Here is a 26,060-nt window from a genome sequence, read left to right on the forward strand (position 1 = left end):
ATAAATGTACACAACACCTGACTGCGATAGTTGAAGGTAACCTAGAAGCACTGGATCCTGAGGGCTGATTGCTTTTAGAAACCTAAGGGATGTTATATGTCAAAGGACTGAATTGGTTCAAGCCATATAGGAAGAAGGTGGCAGCTGGCAGAAAAAGGCAAAGGTGGAGTTGTCCAGAATAAAGAGCCATACCATTTTTCTTTTTTCTTGGCTGAAAGGCTATCAGATGGGAGTGACAAGTTTCAAACTACACTCACAGCTCTGTGCACAACTCAGGACTTGTGTAGGAAATAGACCCACTGGTATCTGATTGCCCTGAGCTGATGCCTACAGCAGGGAATTGTTGAAAGAGACTCCAAAGTTTGTTTTAATCATTATGTGTTATATCCCAATATTAGATTTCTATTCATATAAGACTGTCACAGTTCAGATACTTCTAGAGAACAAGGGGAAGATTAGCGGCCAACAATGGCTATTATATATTCCAAGAAATAATTACATGGAGAGAATGAGCTGACCCTGGTATAACAATTGACCGCTCACCTTTCTGCAATGGTGTCAACTCCTTGAGCTCAAAGGCAAGACTTTGGGCTAGCGAATTTATGCGTGATTCAGGCTTCAGACATCTGCTGATTCTAAAACGCCAGACCCTAGAGCAAACAAAGCCTGGAAGATTTTCTTTCATCAGGTACATCGGAAGAATAAGGATCTATGATTGACTATCATAAATCAAGTTCACAAGTAAATCAACAATTTTAAAAGAATTAGAAGAGTAGTTCCCAAACTGTGCTCCCCAGAACACTTGTTTCCAACATATTAAGGTATCCCTCCAAAAAAGCATTCCTCAGCTAAATATATTTGGGAAACAGTGCATATCACTCTTCTCCTTTCTAAGCTTTGTAGGGCATATAAATATAAGTCTTTGAGACTGCACTATATTAAAAAAAGTCAGTTTAGCACTATTTAACCGAGAGTTTCCTAAACTTACTTGTTCATGGACATTTTCAAAGAGTACCAAGTAATATCTGGAATTTCTACTTTGGAATCATTGAATCTGAAAAAAGAGACGTATATGCTCAATAACAAAACCATGCCACAAGTCCTCCATTTAGTTTCTGGTGATTTGGAAGCCAAAGCATTTGCAGTTGGGAATGTCTTCATGACCATCAGCTCTCATTCATTGTTCAATAAATGAGAAAGCACTCAAAAATGAAGCTTTAAAATCTGGACTCTAGATCAAATGGGATTTGGTTCTTCCTGTTGTAAGGGTGAATCTTAAGAAATCAATAACTTAGTCAGCCTATAGCTTGATTCACCTCCTAGTTTGCTGTTCAGCTGGTTTCTCTTTGTTGCTGTCCCTCCCTGCCCGATTTAATTACTCTGCTTTCCCAAGGCTACACGCATACCTTGTTAATCTAGCTGAGCACAGAAAACTAACTTTCAAGGAACTGAGTCAGCCCTCAGCCATACAGATGCTAGCCACCAGGCTGCAATCCTTGGCTGCGATTCTGTCAGTTGACATATGAATCACCCATAAGACCAGGTTTGAGCTAACCATCACAGGGCAAACTGGTCCCCAAGGGATGTTGTCCCGAATGAGGCACATGACTATCTCGCCCTTTCCTTTGTTCTTCTGTGTACCTGTAACTTCCTCTGACCGGTCTAGGAACGGGGAGATGACCTATGGTCAGGAGTTCCACCATCCTCCCAGAATGCCTGCATTCTCAACACACCTGCTTTTCTTTCCACCAAACTTGTCTCTTGATTGCTGAGTTTTTCAAGCAGAAGGCAGCCAGACCTTTAGCACGGTAACACTGTAACTTCCATTTTAGGTGACTAACCAGTTTTAATTGATATGTTGACATGAACATGTTTTAGGTATTTACTAGGAACGTTCGTGTCGAAAGAAATTAATGTCCTGGTGGGCTTGTGTTTTTCTCTGAGGCAGATATTGATGAATGTACAGAGGGAATCATTGAGTGCCACAACCATTCCCGCTGCGTTAACCTGCCAGGGTGGTACCACTGTGAGTGCAGAAGCGGTTTCCATGACGATGGGACCTATTCACTGTCCGGGGAGTCCTGTGTTGGTAAGCAGCTCTCAGCCATGCCCTCCATCCATCTGGACCTTTGCAAGAGGGACAGCCTGCTTTTGTCCTCTATTCAGCTCCCAGTGTGAAAATCTGACCCCTCACTGGTTAACTCATCAATTTTCAAATTTCCTCTCTCTACAATTGAGGGATTAGGCCACAGATTATGCCATGTGGGGCTTTAGAATTTTTATACAGAAATTGGGCAGTCAGAGGACAAAGCCTGGACTGGCATTCTAAGGCATTTCTTTCTTGCTAAGGAAACCATGATGACTAGAATTTCTAACAGTTTGAGATGCAGCTATGGGAGAGGAGGAAATACTGCCGGACTTCATAAATTTAGTTTAAATCACAGCCTTTGTACTGCAGTGGTTGCTGCACCTCTCTGAGCCTTCAGTTGTAAATATGTACATGTGGATAATAATACACGTATGTTGTTAGGATTAAATGGGATACCATATATTTAAAGAGCGTGAGCTTTGAATTGATGCACAAACATCACATAGCTGCATTAACCTTATGTTGCTATCATACCACCATCATCTTTGCAAGATCTTCTTTAGTCACTGTCTGCTTGTGCTTCTGTTAAATGCTGAATAGAGGAAGTTAACAGATGGAGTTCTTCACCTTCAAGACCTGACAACTTTCATGAAATACAAACAGCTGATCAAAATGTAATTGTTTCCATGAGAACCTCAGCCAATCCAGTTATATCATGTCATGTGGATTCAGCTGAATTCTTAATGCTGATTTGGACAGACCTAGAGGGCAAACATTCTAACCATGGGTTCCCAAAGTTCAGACTAGTGAATTAGAATTTGTTGTCTCTGCTGCTTGTATTTCTTTTTTTCTTTCTTTCTTTCTTTTTCTTTCTTTCTTTCTTTCTCTTTCTTCCTTCCTTCCTTCCTTCCTTCCTTCCTTCCTTCCTTCCTTCCTTCCTTCCTTCCTTCCTTCCTTTCCTTCCCTCCCTCCCTCCCTCCCTCCCTCCCTCCCTCCCTCCCTTTCTTCCTTCCTTTCTTTGTGCTACAAAGATCCACTTAGTGTTTTTCCAACTTTTCCCCTGAGGTTACCCTAAAGCAAAGATGAATTCAGGAACAATGGGAACACAGCATGAATTGTCCACCACAGTTTTGACATTACTGTGGAGAGGTATCCAGTGTAGTTGGTAAAACATGCCCCCTTACCAGGAAACAACTACTGTGTTTCAACATAATAAATATAATAGAAAAAATAAAAAAAAGAAGCATGGACCCTTGAGCCAGATTCCGTGCAGTCAAGTTCCAGCTCTGCCTCTTCTCCGATGGTTACCTTGGGTCTTATGTAGTCAGTACCTCGGTTACCTCATCTGTAAGATGCAAATGTTCATGTAGTTCATATGAGTGTTGTGAGAATTAATTGCATTGATATCTGTTAGATGTTGAATACATTTGAGTTATTATTATCTTAAGTGCTCCTGCACGTTCAGCACTCTGCCCCATAGTCTATCCAAGCTTCTTTTATTGTTAAAATACTTTGTGCCCTCAGCAAGAAGATTTCATTTATCCTGGGTCTTCCTATTCTTGCTTGCAACTAGGAACTTGTGTGTGTGTGTGTGTGTGTGTGTGTGTGTGTGCAGCTCAGTGTAAATAGATGTTATGTGAATAAAACTAAATCCAATGGCTTCTGTTGTTGTTGCTCATGTATCACCAGGTCCCAAGAAGGTTCTTTGATGTCTTCATGGGATTCTTCACTCCTGCCCTCTGCGAACTCCAGAGTTTTTACTCCGGTGCATATTTCTATAGCTTCACTAATTACACAACCATACAACTTATGTACTCTCTGACTAGACTGTGAGCATGAACTAAGCTTTATTCTTCCATCTCTTCAATGATGCCCTTTGCTAGTGGGTGCTCAGTAAAGGAGGAAATGTAACCACTGCATTTGCCCAAATAAAGAAACGCAGTCACAGAAAGGATGACACCTCACTCCCAGCCACATAGCTGTTTTGAGTCACAACTTGAGTGACAAGTTGAGGCTCAAGCCTAGGTCAAGGGTAACGCTAAAACACAGATCCCAGTTTATGCTTGTTGCTCTGATGTAATTATCAATGACATTAATTAGCACCCCATCGCTCTCATAAATGTCCCCCGATAGGATGACAGATGCCATGGTCCCCTCACCGGCTGAGTTCTCTGTCATGCTGAGTGTCGTGCCTGGTGAAGCAGGAAGGCCAAAGCTCCTGCACGCTCTACAGAGGCGTTTTGTTCATCCATGAACTGATCTGCAGGGGAGACTTCAGCACATGGGACTCCTTGGCAAGGGAACAGAGTTGTGCTTATTAGAGGCATTTTTAATCTGGGTAATTATTCATCTGGATTCCCTTTTCCACATGTTTGAAAATATCTTTATAAAGGGGGTCTTCAAATGGGTCTCATGTTAACAGAAATATGAGCATCATTTAGTTTGGTAGTTGAGGACACTCTGTTGGTTAAGAATATTTCTTAGTGAAATCAGATCATGTCACTTTTTTTGTTACAACCTATTTGCCTTCCCATTGAACGTAAAATAAATTTCTAACTTCTTCACATGGGCTTCAAGGCTTTAGGTAATATTGTCCCTGCCTAACTCTTGGACTCATGCCCTATATATGTTAGCCTTCTTGATCTTTTGAACATGACGACGAACTCACCCAGTTTCAGGGCTTTTGCTATTCTCTTTTGTCTGGAACACTCAACACCTACCTTGTCTCATGACCCTGTTCTTGTTTTATGTAATTCTCAGCTGCAATGCCACTTTTGGAAGGAGATCCTCCCCGAACATTCTGTCTGCAGTAGTCTTTCCCCAGTCATTTTATTATATCACTCTCTTTTACGTCTTTTGTAGTATTTTCTATTCTCAAGTTTACTGTGCATACACATGTGTAATTGCCTTCTGCCTCAAATATACAAATTCCATGAGGGCAGAAACCTGATCTGGCTTTCACCACTGTGTCTCCATCCACTAGAACAATGTAGGAACATAGTAGGCATTTGATGCACATGTGTCAAATGATTGAAGGAATAGACAATCAAAACCATATCCGGTAGGTTTTATTTTCTATTTAGTTGGCATAACTCGCTCTGTAGAGGGTGGTACATAACATGTCAACTATCACAAAATCATGGAGTCTTTTATACCAGAAAAAGTATTTATTGAGCATAACAAGCACATCAGCACTGTGTTAAGCCTTCTGGGAACATGGGTATGAACGAGACACGATCTCTATTCTTGAGGGATTTATGACCAAAAATATTCTGAATCATAAGAACTTATCTTAATGGCACTGAAAAATATAACATCAGAATAAGCTGTAAATAACATCAGTTACTAATGCTTAACAGTTTTTAAAAAGCAGCATCTAAAACAATCTATAAAAGAATTTTTAAGTGTTTTAGCAACATGTACTCAGCTATGCTTTTTTTTCCCGAATAATAGTGGCAATAACGTATGTTAGAATTTAAACTGTAGCAGTTGTTGGCTTTTAGGAGAACAGTTGCATGTCATTCCATGCCATTTTTTGTCAGATGAGGATAATAACTCCTGCTCTATTTACTTCATCATTTACTTTAAGCGTCGAATGTTATTGGTGTCATAAAGAACAGTACCCACGCAAGATTTACTATTTCATGACCAAAATTGTTTAACATGTGCCTGTTTCTCCTAAAGTGGATCATATGATTGAAGAAATGACTAATCTCAGGTATTGTAGAGGCAGACAGAATTACCATTCTTGAGAAGTTTAGCAGAGTCACCCCCGCCCCCATCTTTATAATTTCAGGAAAGAGAGGCACACAAAAATTCTCTCCGTGATGTTTGCAGAAGAAGAAGATGATGGTCATCCATTGTTCCTTCTTCATTGTAGGGTACAATGCACTCTGTGTTTGAACACCCTGGTGGAAGTCCGTGGTCCTCAGTTTTAACATAGAAGTTGTTAGCAACTGCTTATTTATCTTAGGATAGTTATCTGGGTCATTTAGAAATGAGCATTAATCTATAATTAACAATGGCATGTATAAAGAGCAAGGCTTTGTATATTTTAAAAATAAGAGTCAAGCTCCGTCGGATGTCAGTCTGTCGCCATGATCCTGCTTCTGCTGATAAATCTTTTTTTTGGTTTTTCCTTCTCTGCGCCTTCTCATACTCTGCATGGATCATCAAGCTTCCTCAAACACGTCTTTCACTCTTGCCAAATTCTAGACTCTCTTCAACGTAATCCCGTTTGGATGGTTTTCCTTGACCATCCTTCTCTCCCCGTTTCCACTTGTCAAAATCGTGGTGAAGTCTTACTCCCTAAACTAGTGATTCTCAAACTTATTTTACAGTAGCTTCACCTGAGAAGCTTTTTAACAATACCAAGGATGTGACACACTCACCAGAGATTCTCATTCAGTTGATCTGTTATAGGACTTAGACTGATGTCATTTATTTTAAGTCTCCAAGTGATTAGAAAAAGTGTTCAGTTATTGTAGAGAACCACAATCATAGATTTTCCCTAATAATAAAAAAATGCCTCCATCCAATATGTCCCCACAGTTATATGTTTGTACCTCTTTTGTGGAACTTACCAGATCTGGCTTATCTTCTTCATCAGCTCATTATAGGCTAGAATATAGTTGAGGTCTTTTGATATCCCTTATAAATTTATATTGTATTAAATTGTATTAGTCATACTTATTTTTTTATTTCAAACACAATTTTCAAACCCTAATAAACCCCATTTTATTGACCAAGGCATACCCGAGGATGACACACCATTCTTATGGGACATGGCACCTTTTGGCCTCCCATGATTGCCTCTTCCATGGGACTTGGTTGTAGGAAGCAGAGCCTGTTCTCTGGTCACTGTAAATGGCCCAATAGAGATTTTCTTATCAGAGCAGCTGCTGCAACTGTCATCAACATGCAAAGCAGCACAGAACAACCAGGAAAGATTTTTCTGGATTCTCTCACGGTGGAAATTTCAGGGTTTTTTTATTTGTTTGTTTTTAAGATTTTATTGGGGGAGGGAAACAGGACTTTATTGGGTGACAGTGTGTACTTGCAGGATTTTTTCCAAGTCAAGTTGTTGTCCTTTCAATGGTAGTTGTGGAGGGCACAGCTCAACTCCAGGTCCAGTTGCTGTTGTTAGTTGCAGGGAGCACAGCCCACCATCCCTTGTGGGAGTTGAACCGGCAACCTTGTGGGATGCACTCCAACTAACTGAGCCATCTGGGAGCTCAGTGGCAGCTCAGCTCAAGGTGCCATGTTCAATCTTAGTTGCAGGGGGCACAGCCCACCATCCCTTGCAGAAGTCGAGGAGTTGAACAGGCAACCTTGTGGTTGAGAGCCCACTGGCCCATGTGGGAATCGAGCTGGCAGCCTTCGGAGTTAGGAGCATGGAGCTCCAACCGCCTGAGCCACCGGGCCGGCCAGGAAATTTCAGTTTTAACTGGTTGATGTGTCAGGCTTGATTGAAATGACCTAAGAATGATTTGGGCTCTGCTACCCAGTGCCTGGTTCTCATAGGAATGGAGATGAAAGAGGCTGGAAGCTAGAGATGCTCGCTGTGATGAAACTCACTGAGGGAGTAGGGAGTGATGAAGCCTCAGTGAGTGGCAGAGTGACATAGTGGGGAGGCATGTTTTACGTCCGTATAGGCCTAGATTCAAATGCTAGCTTGGCTACTTTTTAGCTGAACAGCACTTGGCAAGACATTTAACCTCTCTAAGCCTTAGTTTCTTTAGTATACAATGATTAAAGAAAATACTTGCTGGTGGAATTCTTTTCTTGCGTAAGTGTTCTTTATGCAAATATCCTGGCAAGTAGTAGATAATAATAGTCAACATTTAACCTCCCGTCACTTCAAATCCCTCACCTGTCAAATGAAGACAGCAATAGTAATACTAATAAGAGCTAAGAGTGAGAGCTTATTTTGTGCCAGGCGCTGCTCTAAGCAATTTACAAAAGTGCCAGCCTCATAAGTTGCTATGGAGTAATTGTGAGGATTAAATAAGCTAACATAGGAAAAACAATTCAGCACTTACATTCTAAGTGCTCAATAATGTTAGCCATTATCACTAACTGAAGACCTACGGTATGTGCCTGACATTGTGCCAGGGGATTTTATCTAATTGAGTTCTCACAACTACCGTAGTAGGGAAGCCCTCATGCTACACACATGCATCTTATTATACCATTTTAAAGATGAGGAAAGGTCCCAAGCATTAAAATAACTTGTCCCAAATTCCCTAGCCAATACAGGGCACACAAAGGTCATATTCCAGTATGTTTGATCCCAAAGCTTCTGCTTTCAATATGGTAACACTGTAATGCTTTCTGGCAGGGAGAAAGACCAGTGATGAGCCCACAGGTAGAGGAGATGTTAAGCAGAGCAGCTGGAGGTCAGTGAGACAAAGCAAAGTGAGAACGAGAGAACTTAAGTGAGATTCAGATGGAGAGTTGCACTGTTCTGTCTGAACCAAGAGCATTGGGAAATTATTTTATCCACTGGACTCAAGGACAGTGTTTTGGGCCCATCCTCTAGATCAGGGGCAGAATGTTAAGGTGGCAGGTTCTTTACAGTTAATCTGGTATCACCATAGCCTTGGCAATAACATCACCTAGCTATCCACTGATGTCATTACCTTCTCTGCATTTTTGGTGCTTTGAATCCAGAGTAGAAAAAGGACAGTGGTCATTAACCCACAGTTGTAGATGTTAAATCGGGTGAGAAATGGGTCCCATCAGAACTTCTGGAAGCTTCCTGCTCCTTTTCAGGTCTGCCATGCATATACAAGCCTGAGGATGTTCAGCATTTAGGATAAATTGGATATACTCTGGGTACTCCTCAGGGAAGGCAAATATACCTCCTCAGTTTCGGTGATCAACACTTCACAAACTGATGGCAGAATAGAGTTCATTGCTGTAAACTCAGGTATAAACCCAAGGTTCTTTTTTCACCCTCAACTTATCTGGGTTGACACCAGCAGGACTATGAGCTAGTCTCCACTTAAACTTCGGAACTAAAACCAGACATTTCTGTGAAGTATCCTAAGAGAGCATCAAACTAACTACAGGGTCTACTCTATAAGCAACCCCTGGCCCCATTGGGTATCTTTTCAGTGATAATGGTGTGTTGTTCAAACACTTTCCTAATGGTAGTTGTGGTCAGGTGTGGAGCAGATGAAACAACTTGGGACTCAGAAGCAGTGCTTTGTGTATAGGGAACCAGGGGCCCTCAATTCTTGTCCAGGTGAGGATAACATGGGTAATAATAAAGAGGAGGAAAGTTAGAAAGCTGTTTAAAGAAAAGAAAAAAAAGCCTTCATAAGTATCACAATGTTGTTATATGTATTTTATTTATTAAAAATTAGCCTGCTGTGGTCTTAGCTCTAAGCTAGATGGTATGGATGACGCAGAGAATTCATCTCTCAGGGACTTTAAAACACCAAATTGGAGACAAAAATAAACATACACGCAACAACCAGTAGCATTCTGATACTGGTTATAATTAACGGTAAAAATTATGTGGTCAACACTGAAATATGCAAGTAATTAGGGAAGAAAGTGACGAGGGAGAATCAAAGAATAGTCACGCCAGACTGCGTGGGGACGATTAGACCTGAAAGATGGGAGGAGTAAGGATATTACAGGTATAAAACTAAGTATTGCTAGCTAAGATTGATTGATTACTTCATGTTCTATGTACTCTTCTAAGAGCTTTACATTTCCTAATTAATTTTATCTTCACAACAAATCCACCAGGTAGGAATTGTCATAACACCTGCCTAATGGACAAAGAAACTGAGATGTTCAGTAGGTATTCAACATCTTGTGCAGGGTCATACAGCTCTTAACTGGTAGATTTCTTCTTCCAGAAACGTAATAATCAACACGCTTTCTAAGAAACTGTATACATGTTTAATACTTTTGAAATATTACACAATAAGAATGTTGCTTTCTTTATTGCCTGCTGAGATCTTGCTGTATATTTGACAATGTGACAGCCATATTTGTATATATTAGATGTCAATTATATGTCATTTAACCTTCAAAAACCCCTTGTGAGACAGGTAGCAAATGAGGAGAAACCCATCAACTAGCACGGCCATGTGTGAAAGAGCCCATGTTCTTTCTACTCTCCCAGTTGCCTCAGTCAATTGTTTATTAATTAGAGGTAACTTATAAAAGGATTAAATTAAGGTGTGAATAGTGGATTATTCAGATAATTGTCTCATTTTCCACTTCATTGTGTCTTTGTAGATACACCGTGGTATAAAGTGCATGAATTCTCAATTTGTTTTGCCTGTGTGTACAGAAGGAATTAAGTTCCGCTCCATGCCAGTGTATTCAGGGGGCCATCCCATAACTGAACAAAAGAGAAACATCTAGAATGATGGCCATCTAAGAGGTCACCTGAGTACATCAACGTGTTCTCCTGCTGCGAGGTGGATTTCCAGGCGATGGGAACTTCTAATATTGCTACGTGATGGTGCACAATCACAGACATGGGGATCAAAACCTCATGAGTCCAGGAGATAGGCGTACCTGAAGAGCTACAGCAGTGCAGGTGAAGAAACCAGCTCAGCAGCTGAGGCCTAAGCAGTTTACCACCTCCCGTCCCCAGCTGCATTGAACAAAGAAGCACCGCTCTGCTTTGTAGGCCCCATATTTTTGACTGAAGTCTGGTCTCTTCCTGGCATAGAGAGAGCGACAACAAAGTGGTTTTGCATAATTGGATCCTTCTCTTTTCCCCTCATTGGCCTCAGTGGTTAAAACCCAACTGGGGCAAAACTCCAACGTGGCATTTAGCTAAGTCTGGGTCTTAGGATCCAGTGTCAGGACACTAATGCTGGGGTATTTTTTAACAGCGTGTTCTATTAGGAAATATATTTGGGACATTCTAAATTAATAGAATTAAGCTGATTTATTAACTGCTGGAATTTTCTGAGCCTTTACCATGCATTGTTAGTGTCCCAAATATATTTAGCTTGAAACCCCTTTTTTTCTCCCAAGCATCCTATGGATTTGGGCCTCTGCAGTACATACTGACTGAAAACTCAAAATGAGTATAGCCCACTCTAGGAATTTCTAGGATTGAATAATGAGCTGCTCAAAAGAAGGTTTTTTCTTTTATTTTCTTTTTATTTTTCCAGTTCTGCAATAAAAATTGAGTGCACTACTTGCCCTTTAAGCACCGGCAATGTTCTACTATTATTTAATTTTGGTATAAGGAAATTTTTGTCTATTACTTTCTTTTTTGCTGTAATCATTAAAAATGTAAATCACCCAATTCTACCATACTATATTGAGTTATTTGTCTAAAGTCTTGTTGGCCATGAATAGCTGGTTTGTTCCTAAGCTACATGGTGCCAGTTCTTAGGTTTTTGACAAACGTGTTTTCTCCTTTGAATAGAAATGTTGTCTTCTTTTCATATTTCCATCCTAACCTGTAATATTTTAATAATATCTAGAAGATTGTTATGCTTTCCACTGTAGGAAACGAAGATTTGGTAATGTGGTGTCTCAGGCCACAGCGACTCAGGAGCAGTGGTTAGAAGCCTGTTGCTTCTTTAGATTGTGGGGATAGAAAGAGGAGTGATGCAGGTCTCCAGAGGCACTTGGTGACAATTTTACACTGTGTGAATAGGCCCAGTGGGATTTCTGGGAAAAGGAAGCAAGTGGATATGGGAGCTGTGAGGAAGGCTTTATTGGAGGGGTGGAATGTGCGCTGGCTGGTACAGGGGGAAGAACAGTTGGCTGACACACAGGAAAAGACCGATATTTTTCCCTACATGGTGTTTTGCAGGGTGGATATGGTTTTCTTTAAGGCCTCATTTTCACTGCGAACTTGGCATTTTTGGAAAGATGAAGCAACAATAGAAGTAATTTGATTTTTTTCCTACATGGGATCTTGAAGCTTATACCATGCAAAATCTCCTTTATCGGTTTTAAATGACTTTTTATTAACTCTCTTCCTGAATAGTTAGCCATTCCAACTGAGTGACAACAGAATGAATAGGATAGTCCTAAAAAATAGTTGCCTAAACATCACTGCCTATGAACTCAGTGTTCCATGTAGTTTAGGGCAATAATTCTAGAAATGTACTCCTCAGACCAGCAGAATCAGCATCCCCTGGGAAGTTTTCATTAGAAATGAAAATTCTCTCCCCCTCCCGCTCCCCAGACTTCTGAATCAGCAAATCTTGGGATCTGGCTTTGTGATCTGTTTTCTTATGAGCCCCCTTCAGCTGATTTTGATGTCCCCTCAAGTTTGAAAACCACTTCCTTTGGGGTTTCTTCGAAAGCCTTCCAAGGGGGTCCATGAATGCCCTGAAACTGTGTGCAAGTTTGTGTATATGGGTGTACTACGAGCATCTTTGGGAGAAAGCGGAACTATAGTTTCCCTGGGATCTCCGAACAACACTGATCCCAACAATGGAGACACCACGGTTACAATATCAGGATCCAGACTCTGTGCTTCCAGGCAGCACTCTGATCGCGGGTCTCGGTATTTCCACCTGCCGTCTACAGTGCAGACTCGGGGGAGGGTCATCTGCCTTCCTGTGTCAGTTTCTGAGCACTCCTGGTAGTGACGACCATGCCATTAGTTGTCAGCTTCCTGCCTCCTGAAGCACAGTGTGAACAAATGTGTCATTACAGAAACGTCTGGCTCGTTTCTGTAAACGTCTGTTAGAGCCAAAGATCATGTCTATGCAGTGACTCAGAGATTGGCGTTTCCAACTTCTTTGCAATGAATATTGAATTGTTAGTTTTAGTCTGAGGTTGCTCATGCTGCTGTGAAATATTTACCTGTGGGTTTATGAGCAGAGACATTTAAACTGTCATACTCGGACCAAATAGGCACTGTGAGCATAAAATCACCATTCGCTTGTTCAATGAGCATTTATTGAAAGGGTCTGGTCTACGTTAGTCCATGTGGGATTCTTAAAGAGGAATGTCCTTCTGTTCTGGAAAGGGGAGAGGGGAGGTGGGCAGGGATTAGGGGAGGCTGAGCTGTTGAGCAGCTAGAGACGTAAATAAATAAAAACAAGAGACTAAGGAAAAGTGACTAACTCCTCTTGGGGTTAGGGCATGTGGGGGTGGCAATATATATGGGAATCTTTCACAGAACGTATATTTTCACTGAGTCTATAGGATGAGAAGGAATTTTTCTAGGCAAACGGGTATTAACGTAAGTGTTTCAGGCAGGAATAGCCCTCTGATGGGGGCAGAGTCATGAAAGAGACCAAAATGTGCCCAAGGGACTGTGAGACTTCCAGTGTGGATGCAGTACGTGATAAATATGGGTGTGTGTTGTGGGTGGGGAATGACAGGAAAGGAGCCCTGTATTAGAGGTGGAGACCAGATTATAAAGAGTCCTATTTAAGGAGTCGAAAGTTGTGAATTGTATGTCATAATATCAGTGTCTCAATGCTGTTGAAGTATTTATTTTGTTATAAAAACACTTTGATACTTTTTAAGAAGCAGGCATTTTAATATTAAATATAGCTATATAAATATAGTAGTATTTTGGGCAAAAGCTCAAGTCCTCTGTCACACTTGTGTCAATGTGATTTCCTGCAGACCTGTGTAATTTCGTTCCTCTTACTCCTTTTGTTTGGATTGCCTTTCTTCTGAAAAAAAGTGAGGCCATTAGAATTCCCCATTTTATAAGTGGATAAAGGGAAAAAGAGAGTGGTCTAAATTTTCCTTTGCCACACAGTAACAATTTCTAAGCTGAGAAGTTGTGAAATGACTTACCAAAGCAGTTAGTTTAAGGACACATATAAGTAAAATGGATTTAAATACAAGTTTCTGCCAATTCTTAGTTATATGACCTTGTAGCAACTCAAATAGGGTCATTTTCCTGCTACAGATGTTGGTAAAGATAACATTCTAAATATTTTGGAAGGACAAATTAGGTCATGAATTTGAAAAGATATTGAAAATTCTGAAGAGTATAGCGTATAAGAGCATAGTAAGCTGTTATTATACATAATAAAAAGGTAGACATCTCTGTTTCATAAAAATGTGTTAATCATGACTCAGTAAAAGTACCTAGGGATGGCCAGGACGCCAAAGCATCTGTAGGTTCCTTGGGAAGATACATGGAAGGAATTATGTGGTGTGTGCCTTATCCTGTTAAAATTTAACCTTCCCAGGAACAGGAATTGAGCGTGTTTTGTTTGCTATAGTATCCCCAATGCCTAGAACAATATCTGGCATATCATCCATGCTCAGTAAATATTTGTCAAATAAATGAATTAATAAAGGGACTCTGTGCAATCATTTCTACCACTCATGAGGGCATCAGCCCTTTATTGCAACTTACTCTAAGTAGCTCAGCTGGACCATGGCTGAACTGCAAGAATTCCTTTTGTTTATACTCTATGTTTATACTCTAGCATCCCGTGTGGTGTCCAATATAAACAAAGCCACACACTAACATTGTAAGGACAGATTTTTAGTTTTAAATTATTTTTCAGTTCCAATTAACATACAATATTATATTAGCTTCAGGTGTACAACATAGTGGTTAGACATTGATATAACTTACGAAGTGACCAACTTGATGAGTGTAGTACCCATCTGACACTATACATAATTATTAAAATATTACTGACAATATTGCCTATGCTGTACTTTCCATCCCCGTGACTGTTTTCTGTTTTTATAACTGGCAATTGGTACATCTTAATCACTTTTACTTTTTCACATATCCGCTCCCAAAACCCCTCCTTCCTGGCAACCATCAATTTCTTTTCTGTATCTATGAGTTTGTTTCAGTTTTGTTTGTTTGTTTATTTTGTTTTTTAGATTCCACATGTAACTGAAATCATATGGTATTTGACTTTCTCTATCTGACTTATCTTACTTAGTATAATACCCTCTAGGTTCAAACATGTTGTCACAAATAGCAAGGTTGTATTCTTTTTTATGGCTGAGTAATATTCCGTTGTATGTATGTACTACATCTTCTTAGTCCAATCATCAATTATTGGGAACTTCAGTTGCTTCCACATCTTAGTTATTATAAATAATGCTGTAATGAACATAGGGGTGCATATTTCTTTTCGAATTAGTGTTTTGGATTTGTTTCAATAAATACCCAAAAGTGAATTTGCCAGGTAATATGATAGTTCTAGTTTTAATTTTTTGAGGATCCTTCATACTGTTTTCCATAGTGACTGTACCAATCTGCAGTCCTACCAACAATGCTCTAGGGTTCCCTTTTCTCCACCTCCTCACCAACACTTGTTTGTTGACTTATTGATGATAGCCATTCTGACAGGTGTGACATGATAGCTCATTGTAGTTTTAATTTACATTTCCCTGATGATTAACGATGTTGAGCATCTTTCCATGTCTATTGGCCATCTGTATGTTATCTCGGAGAAATGTTTATTTAGGAATTGTTAGTATATAATTGCTCATAGTATTTCCTGATAATCCTTTGTATTTCTGTGGTATTGGTTGTCACTTCTCTTTCATTTCTGATTTTATTTATTTGGCCTTCTGTCTTTTTTTTTTTCTTGATGATTCTGGCTAAAGGTTTATCGGTTTTGTTTATCTTTTCAAAGAACCAGCTCTTCATTTCATTGATCATTTCTATTCTTTTTTTATACTGCATTTTGTTTATTTTTGCTCTGATCTTTATTATGTCCTTCCTTCTACTCACTTTGAGCTTTGTTCTCTTTTTCTACTTCCTTTAGGTGTAAAATTAGATTTTGTTGTTTTCAATTTGATATTTTCTTGTTTCTTGAGCTAGGCCTCTATTGCTATAAATTTCCCTCTTAGAAGTACTATGGCTGTGTCATATAGAATAGCAGTTGTTCTCATTTTTATTTGCCTCAAAGTAACTTGATTTCTTTCTTGATCCTGTTGTTAACCCGTTCATTGTTTAGTAACATGTTATTTAGTCTCCACGTGTTTGTGTGTTTTTCATTTTTCTTCTTGTAATTGATTTCTAGTTTCATACCATTGTAATAGGAGAATATGCGTGATAGGATTTCACTCTTCTTAAATTTATTGAGACTTGTTTTATGGCTTAACATGTGGTCAATTCTGTAAAACGTCCCAGTGCACTGGAAAAGAATGCATATTCTGCTGTGTTTCAGTGTAATGTCCTAATAATATCAATTAAGGCCATTGGTTTAATGTCTTATTTAAGACCAGTTTCCTTGTTGATTTTCTGTCTTGGTGATCTATCAATTGATGTCAATGGGGTGTTAAAATCCTCTAATATGACTTACGATTAATGTTTATCTCTCCATTTATGTCCATCTCCATTTATGTCCATCATTATTTGTTTTATACATTTAAGTGTGTTAAAGTTTATGAGAGGTATATCCTCTTGTTGGATTGATCCCTTTTCATTATGAAATGTCCTTCTTTGTCTCTTGTTACAGCCCTTGTTTTAAAGTCTATTTTGTCTGATATACGTATTGCTATCCCAACTTTTTTTGGTTTTCATTTGCGTGAAACATTTTTTTCTCATCCCTTTACATCCCTGTGTGTGATTTTCCATCTGAAGTGGGTCTCTTGCAGACAGTATATGTATCAGTATTGTTTTGTTATCCATTCAGCCATCCTGTGTCTTTTGATTGGAGTATCGATTCCATTGACATTTAAAATAATTATTGATAAGTATGTAGTTATTGCCATTTTATTAATTTTTTCCTGATTGTTTTTGTAGATCTTCTCTGTTCCTTTCTTATTCTCTTCGTCTCTTTTCTTGTATGTTGATGACTTTCTATAGTGTTATGTTTGGATTTATTTCCCTTTATTTCTTATATATCTCTTGTAGATTTCTGGTTTGTGATTACCATGTGTTTCCTACATACCAAGCTATGTTTGTAGTAGTCTATTTTAAGTTTATGGTCACCTAAATTCAAACACATTATACAACCAATACAATTTTTACCTATCCTCCTCCATGTTTATGTTTTTGTCATTATTTTTTATTCTTCTCTGTGTGTAGTCGTGTATATTTCATAACTTATTGTAATTATACATGATCTCCCTTTTGCCTTTTAACATTTGTACTAGATTTATAGTTGCCTGCTTTTATTATATGTTTGCCTTTTTCAGTGAGAATTTTTTTCTTCCCTGTATTTTTTTACTCATATTTTTAATCTGTTCTACTTAAAAAAGTCCCTTTAACACTTTTGTAATACTGGTTCAGTTTTGATGAACTCCTATAGTTTTTTCTTGTCAGGGAAATTATTTCATCTTCCGTTCTAAATGATAGCCTTGCTGTGCAGAGTAATCTAGTTTGTAGGGCTTCATTTTTCATCATTTTGAATATGTCATGCAAATCCCTTCTGGTCTGAAGAGTTTCTATTGATAATTGGCTCACAGTCTTATTTGAGCTCCCTTTTCTATTGCTATTTTTAAGATTCTTTGTCTTTAACCTTTGGCATTTTAATTATGATGTGTCTTGGCATGGGCCTCTTTGGGTTCATTTTGTTTGGGACTCTGCACTTCTATACTTGTATGTCTATTTCCTTTTTCACGTTAGGGGACTTTTCAGTCATTATTTGTTCAAATAGGTTTCAAATCCCTTGCTCTCTATCTCTTTTCCTTCTGCTAACCCTATGATGTGGATGTTGGCACACCTAATGCTGTCCCTGAATTCCCTTAAACTGTCCTCATTTTTATTTGTTTTTCTTTCTGCCATTCCAATTGGGTGTTTCTGCTATCTTGTCTTATAGATTGCTGATGCGATCCTCTGCTTCATTTAATCTACTGTTGATTACCTCTAATGTGTTCTTCATTTCAGTAATTGTATTCTTCATTTCTGTCTGGTTCTTTTGTTTTCTATCTCCGTTTTTATGTTTCCTATCTCTTTGTTGAACTTCTCAATGAGTTCATCTATTCTTCCCCAAGTTCACTGAGCATCTTGACAACTGTATTTTGAACTCTGGATCTGATGGATGCTTTCATTTAGCTCTTTTTCTGGAGTATTGTCCAGTTCTTTTATTTTAACCAGTTTCTTTGACTCCTCATTTTTGTTGATTCCCTGTGTTTGTTTTTATGTAGGTCTGCCATGTCTCCCAGTCTCGGCATAGTGGCTTTGTGTAGTTGGTGTCCATGAGACCTGGTGGCACAGTCTCCCTAGTCTACTGAGCTAGGTGCTCCAGGATTCTGCCTTGTGTGGAATATGAGTTGTAGTTGAGCCTTGGTTGCTTTTGCCACATCAGTTGATGGGATTTACCCTCAGGCTGACTGTGAGTTCTGGCCTTGATTACAGTGGACAAGCTGTTGTGCAGGATCTGTCTCCACAGAGCAGGTCTCACATTAGCAGGGTTCTGGTGCCTACAAAGGCCACCTTTTGGGTCTGTCATTTGTGGAGCTGGTTGGGTGGTGTTCTGCTGTGGTCTGATGCTGGCCACCAGGTATGTTGGTTTTCAGGCCTCTTGGGATTGGCTCTTTTGCAAGCCATGTTCATCCACTGCCAGTCCTGGGACCACCTGGGAGAGCTACAATGTGAACTGTGGTTGGTTGCTGCCTGTGCTGTGCTTAAAGTTGCCCAAGAGAGGTTAGGCCATAAACCAAGGCCAGCTGCTACTAATGCTGGGTTTATGGTCACTTAGCAAGAGCTACCAGGCATGCTGAGGCCAGATGCTGCTTGTTTGGGGTTTATTAACCTTAATTTTAGGAAAGTTTGCAGCATGAGCCGAGGCAAGCCACTTGTATAGAGAAGCTGCTGGAAGAGATTTTCGCTGCTGGAAGAGGTGTGCAATTTGGGTTGGGTGGGATATTGGAATCACCAGAATGGGGCCAACGGCATCAGCTAAGTTAATGGAGAGCTTAGCCTGCACCTTCTGGCTGGTGAAGGGAGGATCCAACAAAGGAATAGTGGCATCTGCCAGTGTTTCTGTCGCTGGAGAAAGCTGCCCTGACCCATGCCCCTCCAGCCCTTAAGCTTGTCAGTTCACTCCCTCCCCCTATGTCCCTGGTACTTTTCAAGTTGCTGCCCAAGCACTGGAGCTCAGAGCAAGTTTATGAACAAGTGAGTCTGTACGGTCCCTTTAAGACCTGCAATGCCTACGTCTCAGGTAGTCCTCAGTCTCCCTCAAACACAGTCCCCACTTGTTTTCATAGCCAGATATTATGGTGATTTCTCTTCCCAGAATTGGAGGCCTGGGTTGGGGAGGCCCGTATGGGACTGGGACCCCTCACTTCTCAGGAAAGACCTCCGCAGCCAAGATATCCCTCCCGTTTCTTAACCGCCACACCGTGGGTGTGGGACCTTCCCATTTTGCATCTCAGCCCCTCTGACCAGTTTCAATTTTGCTTCTTCTTTACATCCTTAATTATAGAAATTTTGTTCAGTTAGTATTCAAGTGGTTCTCAATGATGGTTGTTCTGTAGTTTAGTTGTAATTTTGATGTGGTTGTGGGAGGAAGTGAGCACAGTGTTTACCTATTCCACTATCTTGACCAGAACCTGTGGTAAGGACAGATTTTAATCAGTACTGGACTGCTGCAATACGGAAGAGGACCTAGTGTGGATTGAATTCAACTTCGATTTGTGTAGATGTGACTGGCATTTGAAAGGAGAATGAGGGAGGAAAATGGAGGTTTGAGTAGAGTCAGAGAAGTTGACATTTACAAAAAGTAGTAAGGGGGCATTGGCCCATATAAATCACATCTGGCTTTGTTAACGGGCTCTTACTGAAGTTAGTCTCCTATGCTATCAGAGAGCCTGGGAGATAGGGTCCTATCTTCAGGTGTCGGCTGGAATCAACAGAAAGTTCTTTTGGCAGCCTTGAGCTTGCCCAGGCAGGAACTTGAGGGAGCTGGAGTCATCATCTTAGAGATGCAGCCTTGAGCTGCATTCTAGTGTTTGCTCAAAAAACTATGGTAGTATTTTTAATGTGGCTGAGTGGAGTACACAAAATCATTTGTGTATTAGACTCTGCAGTGTTTATAGGCCAAGGCTGAGGCCTGGTCCAGAAGAGGGCTCAGAGGAGCTGCACTAGAGATTGCTCAAGGAGCAATCTTTGTCAGTGGGATCCTTTGCTTTTTGTTGGAAACCAACTTAGTTTTGCCACTTATAGTTTCACTTCCCTTAGGGTAAAACACACAGAAAGACAAATTCAAAAACAACAGAACCCATCCCCCAAAAGTGTAAAGCACAGTGAGCTCAAGACTCCTACTCCTTGCTTCATTTTCCCTTGATTTCACTAAAAGCCTTCTAGATATTTCCAGAGACTATCTCTTCAAAATAGGAGGCAGCCCCAAATCTGTTTTTACCAAATCAGTTAATTAGAAGAAATATGAAGAGAGGAAGAAGGTCTAAGAGAAAAAATCATCTATGAAAAGACACCATGAGATCACATTAAGATGTGTTTGTAGCTTGTTAGTCTTCTCAGCGGATACTACCCTTGTTGGTAATTTGGTCCAGATTGGTGTCCTTGATCTGTGTCTTAAGTCTCCTTCCAGTGACCTAGAGGTTTTGGAAGAGCTTTGACCACTTTCTGGAAGTTAGGAACCAATATAAACAGAGTGGTGAAAGGAGATAATAATAGGCCTGGAAGGTCTTTGAATTCTTGGGCATTGTAATCTGACCCTCTTGTTATTTAGACTGAGACTTTCTTTTTAGAATTGTACCTTTGACAATGTTGGTTTGTTTTTTTGTTTGTTTGTTTGTTTGACCTTTGATTTCTATGGAAGTTGTAGAATATTTCTGGTAGTAAATGAAATTACTTTGCAACCTCTCTGTGCCTAAGACCTTTCCTTGGTGTAGAAGATAGAAGAAATTATTTCTCATCTGACAGCTTGCTTGAGAGAATGATTTGTCAAAACAGAGAGTTTTGGTTTTCACCCTGGCAGGATTCTCTGTGTATATTTGTCACAAAGGATTACATTGCTCAGGCTTCAATGCAGACAAAATCACGCTGCTCCCTTCATTACGTTCTCTCTTTGGCATCTGCTTGCAAATACTCATTAAGAGAGACAAGAGGTGTTTCAATGAATATTGAATGTCCAAGAAAACTGTTTAATTCTAAGAAATCTCTTTGTTATCCTGAAGCTAGGTTCTTCCTTTTGCCTCTATCCTGTTCTCCTTCTGTCACTACTCATATTGTAACACTGGAATTATAAACTTAGTCCAACAAAGATGGAAAGCAATCATGTAAGGTTGGAAGTGTACAAGATCTTAGAAAATATTTTATACTACTCCTATATTTTACCAAAGAGAAAAGGAGGCCCCAGAGGACAGGGTTCTTTTTTAAATCATAGCTCAACCAGATTCGAATTTAACACGTGTTCATGTATTTCTTAGTAGGTGAAAGACACTGTGGGAAACACAAAGCAAATAAGACCAGAATATTAGTTCTGAATGAATAAGGAAAATAGATAAGTGTGTTCACAGTTAAGGCAACATAAGGAGATCTAGGCAACATAAAATTAAAGTGAAGGAGGGTAATTCTTTTCAATTGAGGGTGAAATTTTGTTAAAGAGATTTAACAATAAAATGAATATAACAATAGAATGTGTATGGCTCAGTGTTAGGCATTTAATAATTCGTAAAAAACACATCTGCTCTACTTCTCTGTGATATGAATACAGCTATAACACAACTCACCCTCCCACTGATAAGCAGATACATAAAAATGTATGAATCTAGGGTTATTGGCATGAATACTATAGCCTCTCTGTGCAGTAAAATTCTCTTTGGATAGCACATAGTTCAACATTTATAGATTTTTTATTTATTCTCTCCACTGGTCAAAATTATATTGATTTTAAACAGATTTTATCACTAGTTAAACATGACTGGTTCATGGCAGAAAGCAAACCAACTTGGTTAATTTAGAAGGCTACTCTGCTTTTATTTTATTCTTGTTTTCCTACGTAGAAGAAACCATTTTCTCCATCGGCAATAAAACACCTAAATTTGTACAGCTTGGGGGAAAAAAAAGTAGTCAGAGACAAATGTAAGTTCATGGAGTGTCAGAAAACTATTCTTTCAATATGAGTCACTAAATGTCAATACCAAGTCTACTAAGGGCTCAGCAAGAGCTTAAAGTGTTAGCATTTCTGGGTTTGGCTACACGGTACACTAATTAAATCTGTGAAAATTTGAGAATTCAGAATTCGCATGGAAATCCTCAGTATCAGATGGAAGTGGGAGTTGGCTGCATAGTAAGAGCTCAGGGGCAGTGGTGCAGATTTGAGTATATTCTGAAGAGGTGGGGCCGTGGAATTCATGAGGTGAGTTGATCTCTATGAGAGAAAAATATATAGAACAATAGTAACATGTCCAACAATAAGAGAAGCTAATCATTTTTGAGCATTTACTACAAGATAACCGCTGTCTTATGTGCTTACTCAAATTACCAGATTATCCTAGGGGATGTTTTTCCAGTTTTACAAATGATGGGCCAAGGCTCAGAGAGGTTGAGCACATTTTCCAGTCATACAAACAATAAATTGCAGGGATAGGACTGGATTGCAGTTGACTCATTTGTCCCCTTTGCTTGGAACTTTCCTGGTGTTAGCAGTGAAAAATCATCTCTCTCAGGGATCTCCTCCATCCCAGGCAAACTGGAACAAGAGGTCGCATTGACTGGCACCCACAGCTGCTGGGTTCCAAAGCTTAAGTTTTTAGTTGGTATGCTATGCTACTTCCACAGAGGAGAAAGAGAAACAAAGACCAGAGATGGAACCTGAGGAAATGTTAATAACTTACAATATGGGGGAAAAACTGTAAGGTCCATGCTTATAGGGTCATTTCTGCAGGTTTTGCCCATTTTATCCCCGCTCTAGCACTATTTCTAGGACAGAGTAGATGTTCAATATATGTATAATTAGTTAATTGATTAACGATAGTGTGATGTCAACCTGGAGCAGTGGTGAGCGGGTTCTTGTCTCCACACAAGAAAGAATTCAAGAGCGAGACAGTGGCAGGAAAGCACAGGGAGTTTATTGAAATGGAAGTACACCCTTAAGAGGGAAGCGCAGGTGAACTAGAGAACAAGTCGCACCAAGAAAGTCAGGATCAGGGGTGTTTATACCTCCTGGGTGGGAATTGGTATCATCCCATTGATGTGGTTTATTCATCTCCTTCCCCTGGGTGGGACCCTCCTTTTTCTTCCTTATTTGGTTCCTCCGGAACTGTCATGGAATGAGATGCATGATGGGAATAGGAGTACCCGCAATGCAAATGACATTATAATGACATTGAAATTAGCTAAACATCAGATCCCCAGTCATAGGGATTAGTCTTGCTGGATAAAACTTGTTCTTGTTTTTCTCCAACTGCAGGTGCTGTATAGTCACTTGTTACTTGTGTAACGAGTGAGGCATCTGAGGTTGTACTTGTGTAATGAGTGAGGCATCTGAGGTTGCATCTGGAGGGATTGTCAATTTCCTAGGCTATATATGGCCTGCCTCAGTTGGGTACCAGTGACTGGATGAATAAATAAATAAGAAGATAAATAGGGCAATATTATATCCCACAGGGGTCAAAAAGAGAGCTCTTAGACTGAAATGATAATACTTATTACAATATTTGTTAAGTAAAGGGTGCTGATTTTGCAAACTAATGGTCATAAGAACCTTCAGGATTTAGGCTTTATAGAGAGGGTCACATGCAAGCTCCCAAACATTTAGGAAAGGATGAAGGTGCTAGTTGTAGACACTTGGAAATAAGACTGGACCTAGGGAGTAGATAAGGCAAGAGTAAGCCCAAACAAGGTGTTTCCCTTACCCATCGCTTAGAAGAGTCAGCTCAGTTAAAGGAAAAGGTGAGTCACTGGAGAGTAACATTACACGTTGAGCAACCAGAGGAACACCATAGGAAAGGGTTTCTTCCTGACTCAGAAACATGGGAGGCAGTAACAAAGAGTGAAGAGTTAACACTGTGGGGACATTGGCACTTCTTCGGAAGAGATACATAATAGCATCTCAAATAGATGGAGCTGTAGCTCACTGGTCTCTTCTTTTAGTCTTTACCTTTTCAGGCCGAACCCCTCATATTTCATTAAAGCAAGATGAGTTTGAGCCGCTCGCTATGCTGGTAGATCTCTTCTGATGTGTCCTATGTGAGTCAACCCACTCTTAATAGTTTGTACTCTAAAGGGAACATAGAACGCCCTGGTGTAGCATGACAAGCACGGCTATCATCTCTCTTGTTCCGGACCTGAAACATACTCCGCAGCTTGAAATTTCATTCGCCTTGCATCTTACAAGCCCTGTCAGACCTCAGATTTCTCTACTTGTTTCTTTCACTTAATTTGCTAATATGCAGCCTGGATTTTTTTTTTTTTTTTTACCTCTACCGCTGTAAAAGAAGTAATACTGCTTTAGCTATGGGAGAGGCATCTGTGCTCTATCTTGTTTATCATTAATAAACCCCTAAGCTCTGTTCTCATTTCCAACCTACTAATGTCTGGTAATGATTTCCAAGTCAGAACACACCCACAGCTGGATATTCAAACCCCAGGTCAAATTTTGTTTTCTGACATATCACCTGTTTTGAGTTTGAAAGTAAAAGTAGATATTGTGTAAGTTATTCAAGAAAGAGGAATATGGGGTAATAAAAAACGTTCTCTCCTTTGATCTGCTACCAAACCACTGGAAAAAAAAGTTTCCCTTGATCTCTGAAATCACCTTGTAGAAGTTTCAGCTCCTGAGGCAGGTACCATTACAGTTGTTATGCTATTAAAACTTCCATTTTTCTTGAAGGGTAGGAAAATTGTTTGGGGCTAGGTTGGGATTAGTTTGTTTGCTGCTGATATAAACATCTCTGAATTGTACTTTCTTACATGCTTGAGAAACCTAAGAACCTCAAATTAAAGAACAAAGCAGATTGACTAGGCACAACTAGACATTTTTTAAAGCAAAATTGACTACAATAATAACAGCTTTCAGAAATTGTGAAAATGTCAATGCAAGAAAATTAGTTTTAATGTAAGCTCAGCAGTAGAATTTTATCGAAAAAAATCTCATCTGAGTATGGACCATTTAAATAATGAATTTACAAGGAGAAACACAAGAAAATTACAGAGAGCCATTACTTACAATAAAAAAAACCACACTACACTTTAATGATTATAGATTTGAATGTGGAATATTTTCCCTGATTTTTGTTTCATTGCCTCTTTGTCATTGGAGGCCTGTCTGATGATTTGGGTAAATATCATGGGTGAATGTCTTTGTGTTTGCTCAGCAGAGAACAACAGTTGCAATATGTAAATAGGGTGTTTCTTCTCTTTGGATGCCTTGGGATATGTATAATAGATTAAGTTGGTTTTGTGCAGAGCAAACAGGTCTGTATTACCAAGAATATGAATAATGTCGGTTTCCATAATTGCTAACATCTGGCTTTCCATAAATCTGTTAAATTGCATGGAAGCAGAATTAGATTTCTGTGTCATAAGTAAAGCAATTACATGGAACTCTGTAGGCAATATGGTCCTATATTCAACTGTGAAATCGTCTCATTCTGGAGCAACAAAAGCAAACCCAGGTTTTGCACCTTGTTTTTATTGTGCATATGAGGTATGTTCCTCTTTATGCTCAGTGTTCTGAATTTATGAAAGAAAACACTGCCAATGTTTGCAACTTTGTAATGCAAAATAACCACATGTTAAAAGCAGCAAATTATAGTTGGGCATTAATTACCAATTTAGTGATTATTTTAAAGGAGACCATGAATTAAATATCCCTTTGTAGGCACTGTTTGTAGATCCGTTGAAATTCCTCTTCCAGTTTCTTGAGTGATTTGTTAATAAGTCTTCCTCTGCCCTTATCCTCAAGCGTTTGACAAGAAACTGGAGTGGGGAGGGAGAAGGGAAGTTCGTCTTGCTATTTCAGTGTGGTTCCTATTTTACTTTATTTATCGTGTGTAAACCAGACCCAAGGGCTTTACCAGAAGAAAACTCAACAATAAAATGTATTCCCTGAAGAGAAGCATTGTGATTATGCCTTAGGCTTCTTGAAGAACCCAGAGAACAAAT

General features: G+C 39.5%; 1 protein-coding gene across 2 annotated transcripts in view; it reads left to right on the plus strand.

The window, feature by feature from the left end:
- The window catches only part of NELL1 (neural EGFL like 1), a 757,006-nt gene that overhangs the window by 709,744 nt on the left and 21,202 nt on the right, over nucleotides 1–26,060 (plus strand). The window contains exon 16 of one of the 2 annotated variants that reach the window (XM_019742632.2): nucleotides 1,949–2,089. The exons of the other annotated variant lie outside the window; for it this stretch is intronic. Within the exon in view, the coding sequence (XP_019598191.2) occupies nucleotides 1,949–2,089 (141 nt within the window). The remainder of the gene's footprint in view (nucleotides 1–1,948; nucleotides 2,090–26,060) is intronic. 2 annotated transcript variants of the gene reach the window in all.

Source organism: Rhinolophus sinicus, linkage group LG06 (genome assembly GCF_036562045.2).
Source record: "Rhinolophus sinicus isolate RSC01 linkage group LG06, ASM3656204v1, whole genome shotgun sequence".
Classification (NCBI taxonomy): Eukaryota; Metazoa; Chordata; class Mammalia; order Chiroptera; family Rhinolophidae; genus Rhinolophus; species Rhinolophus sinicus.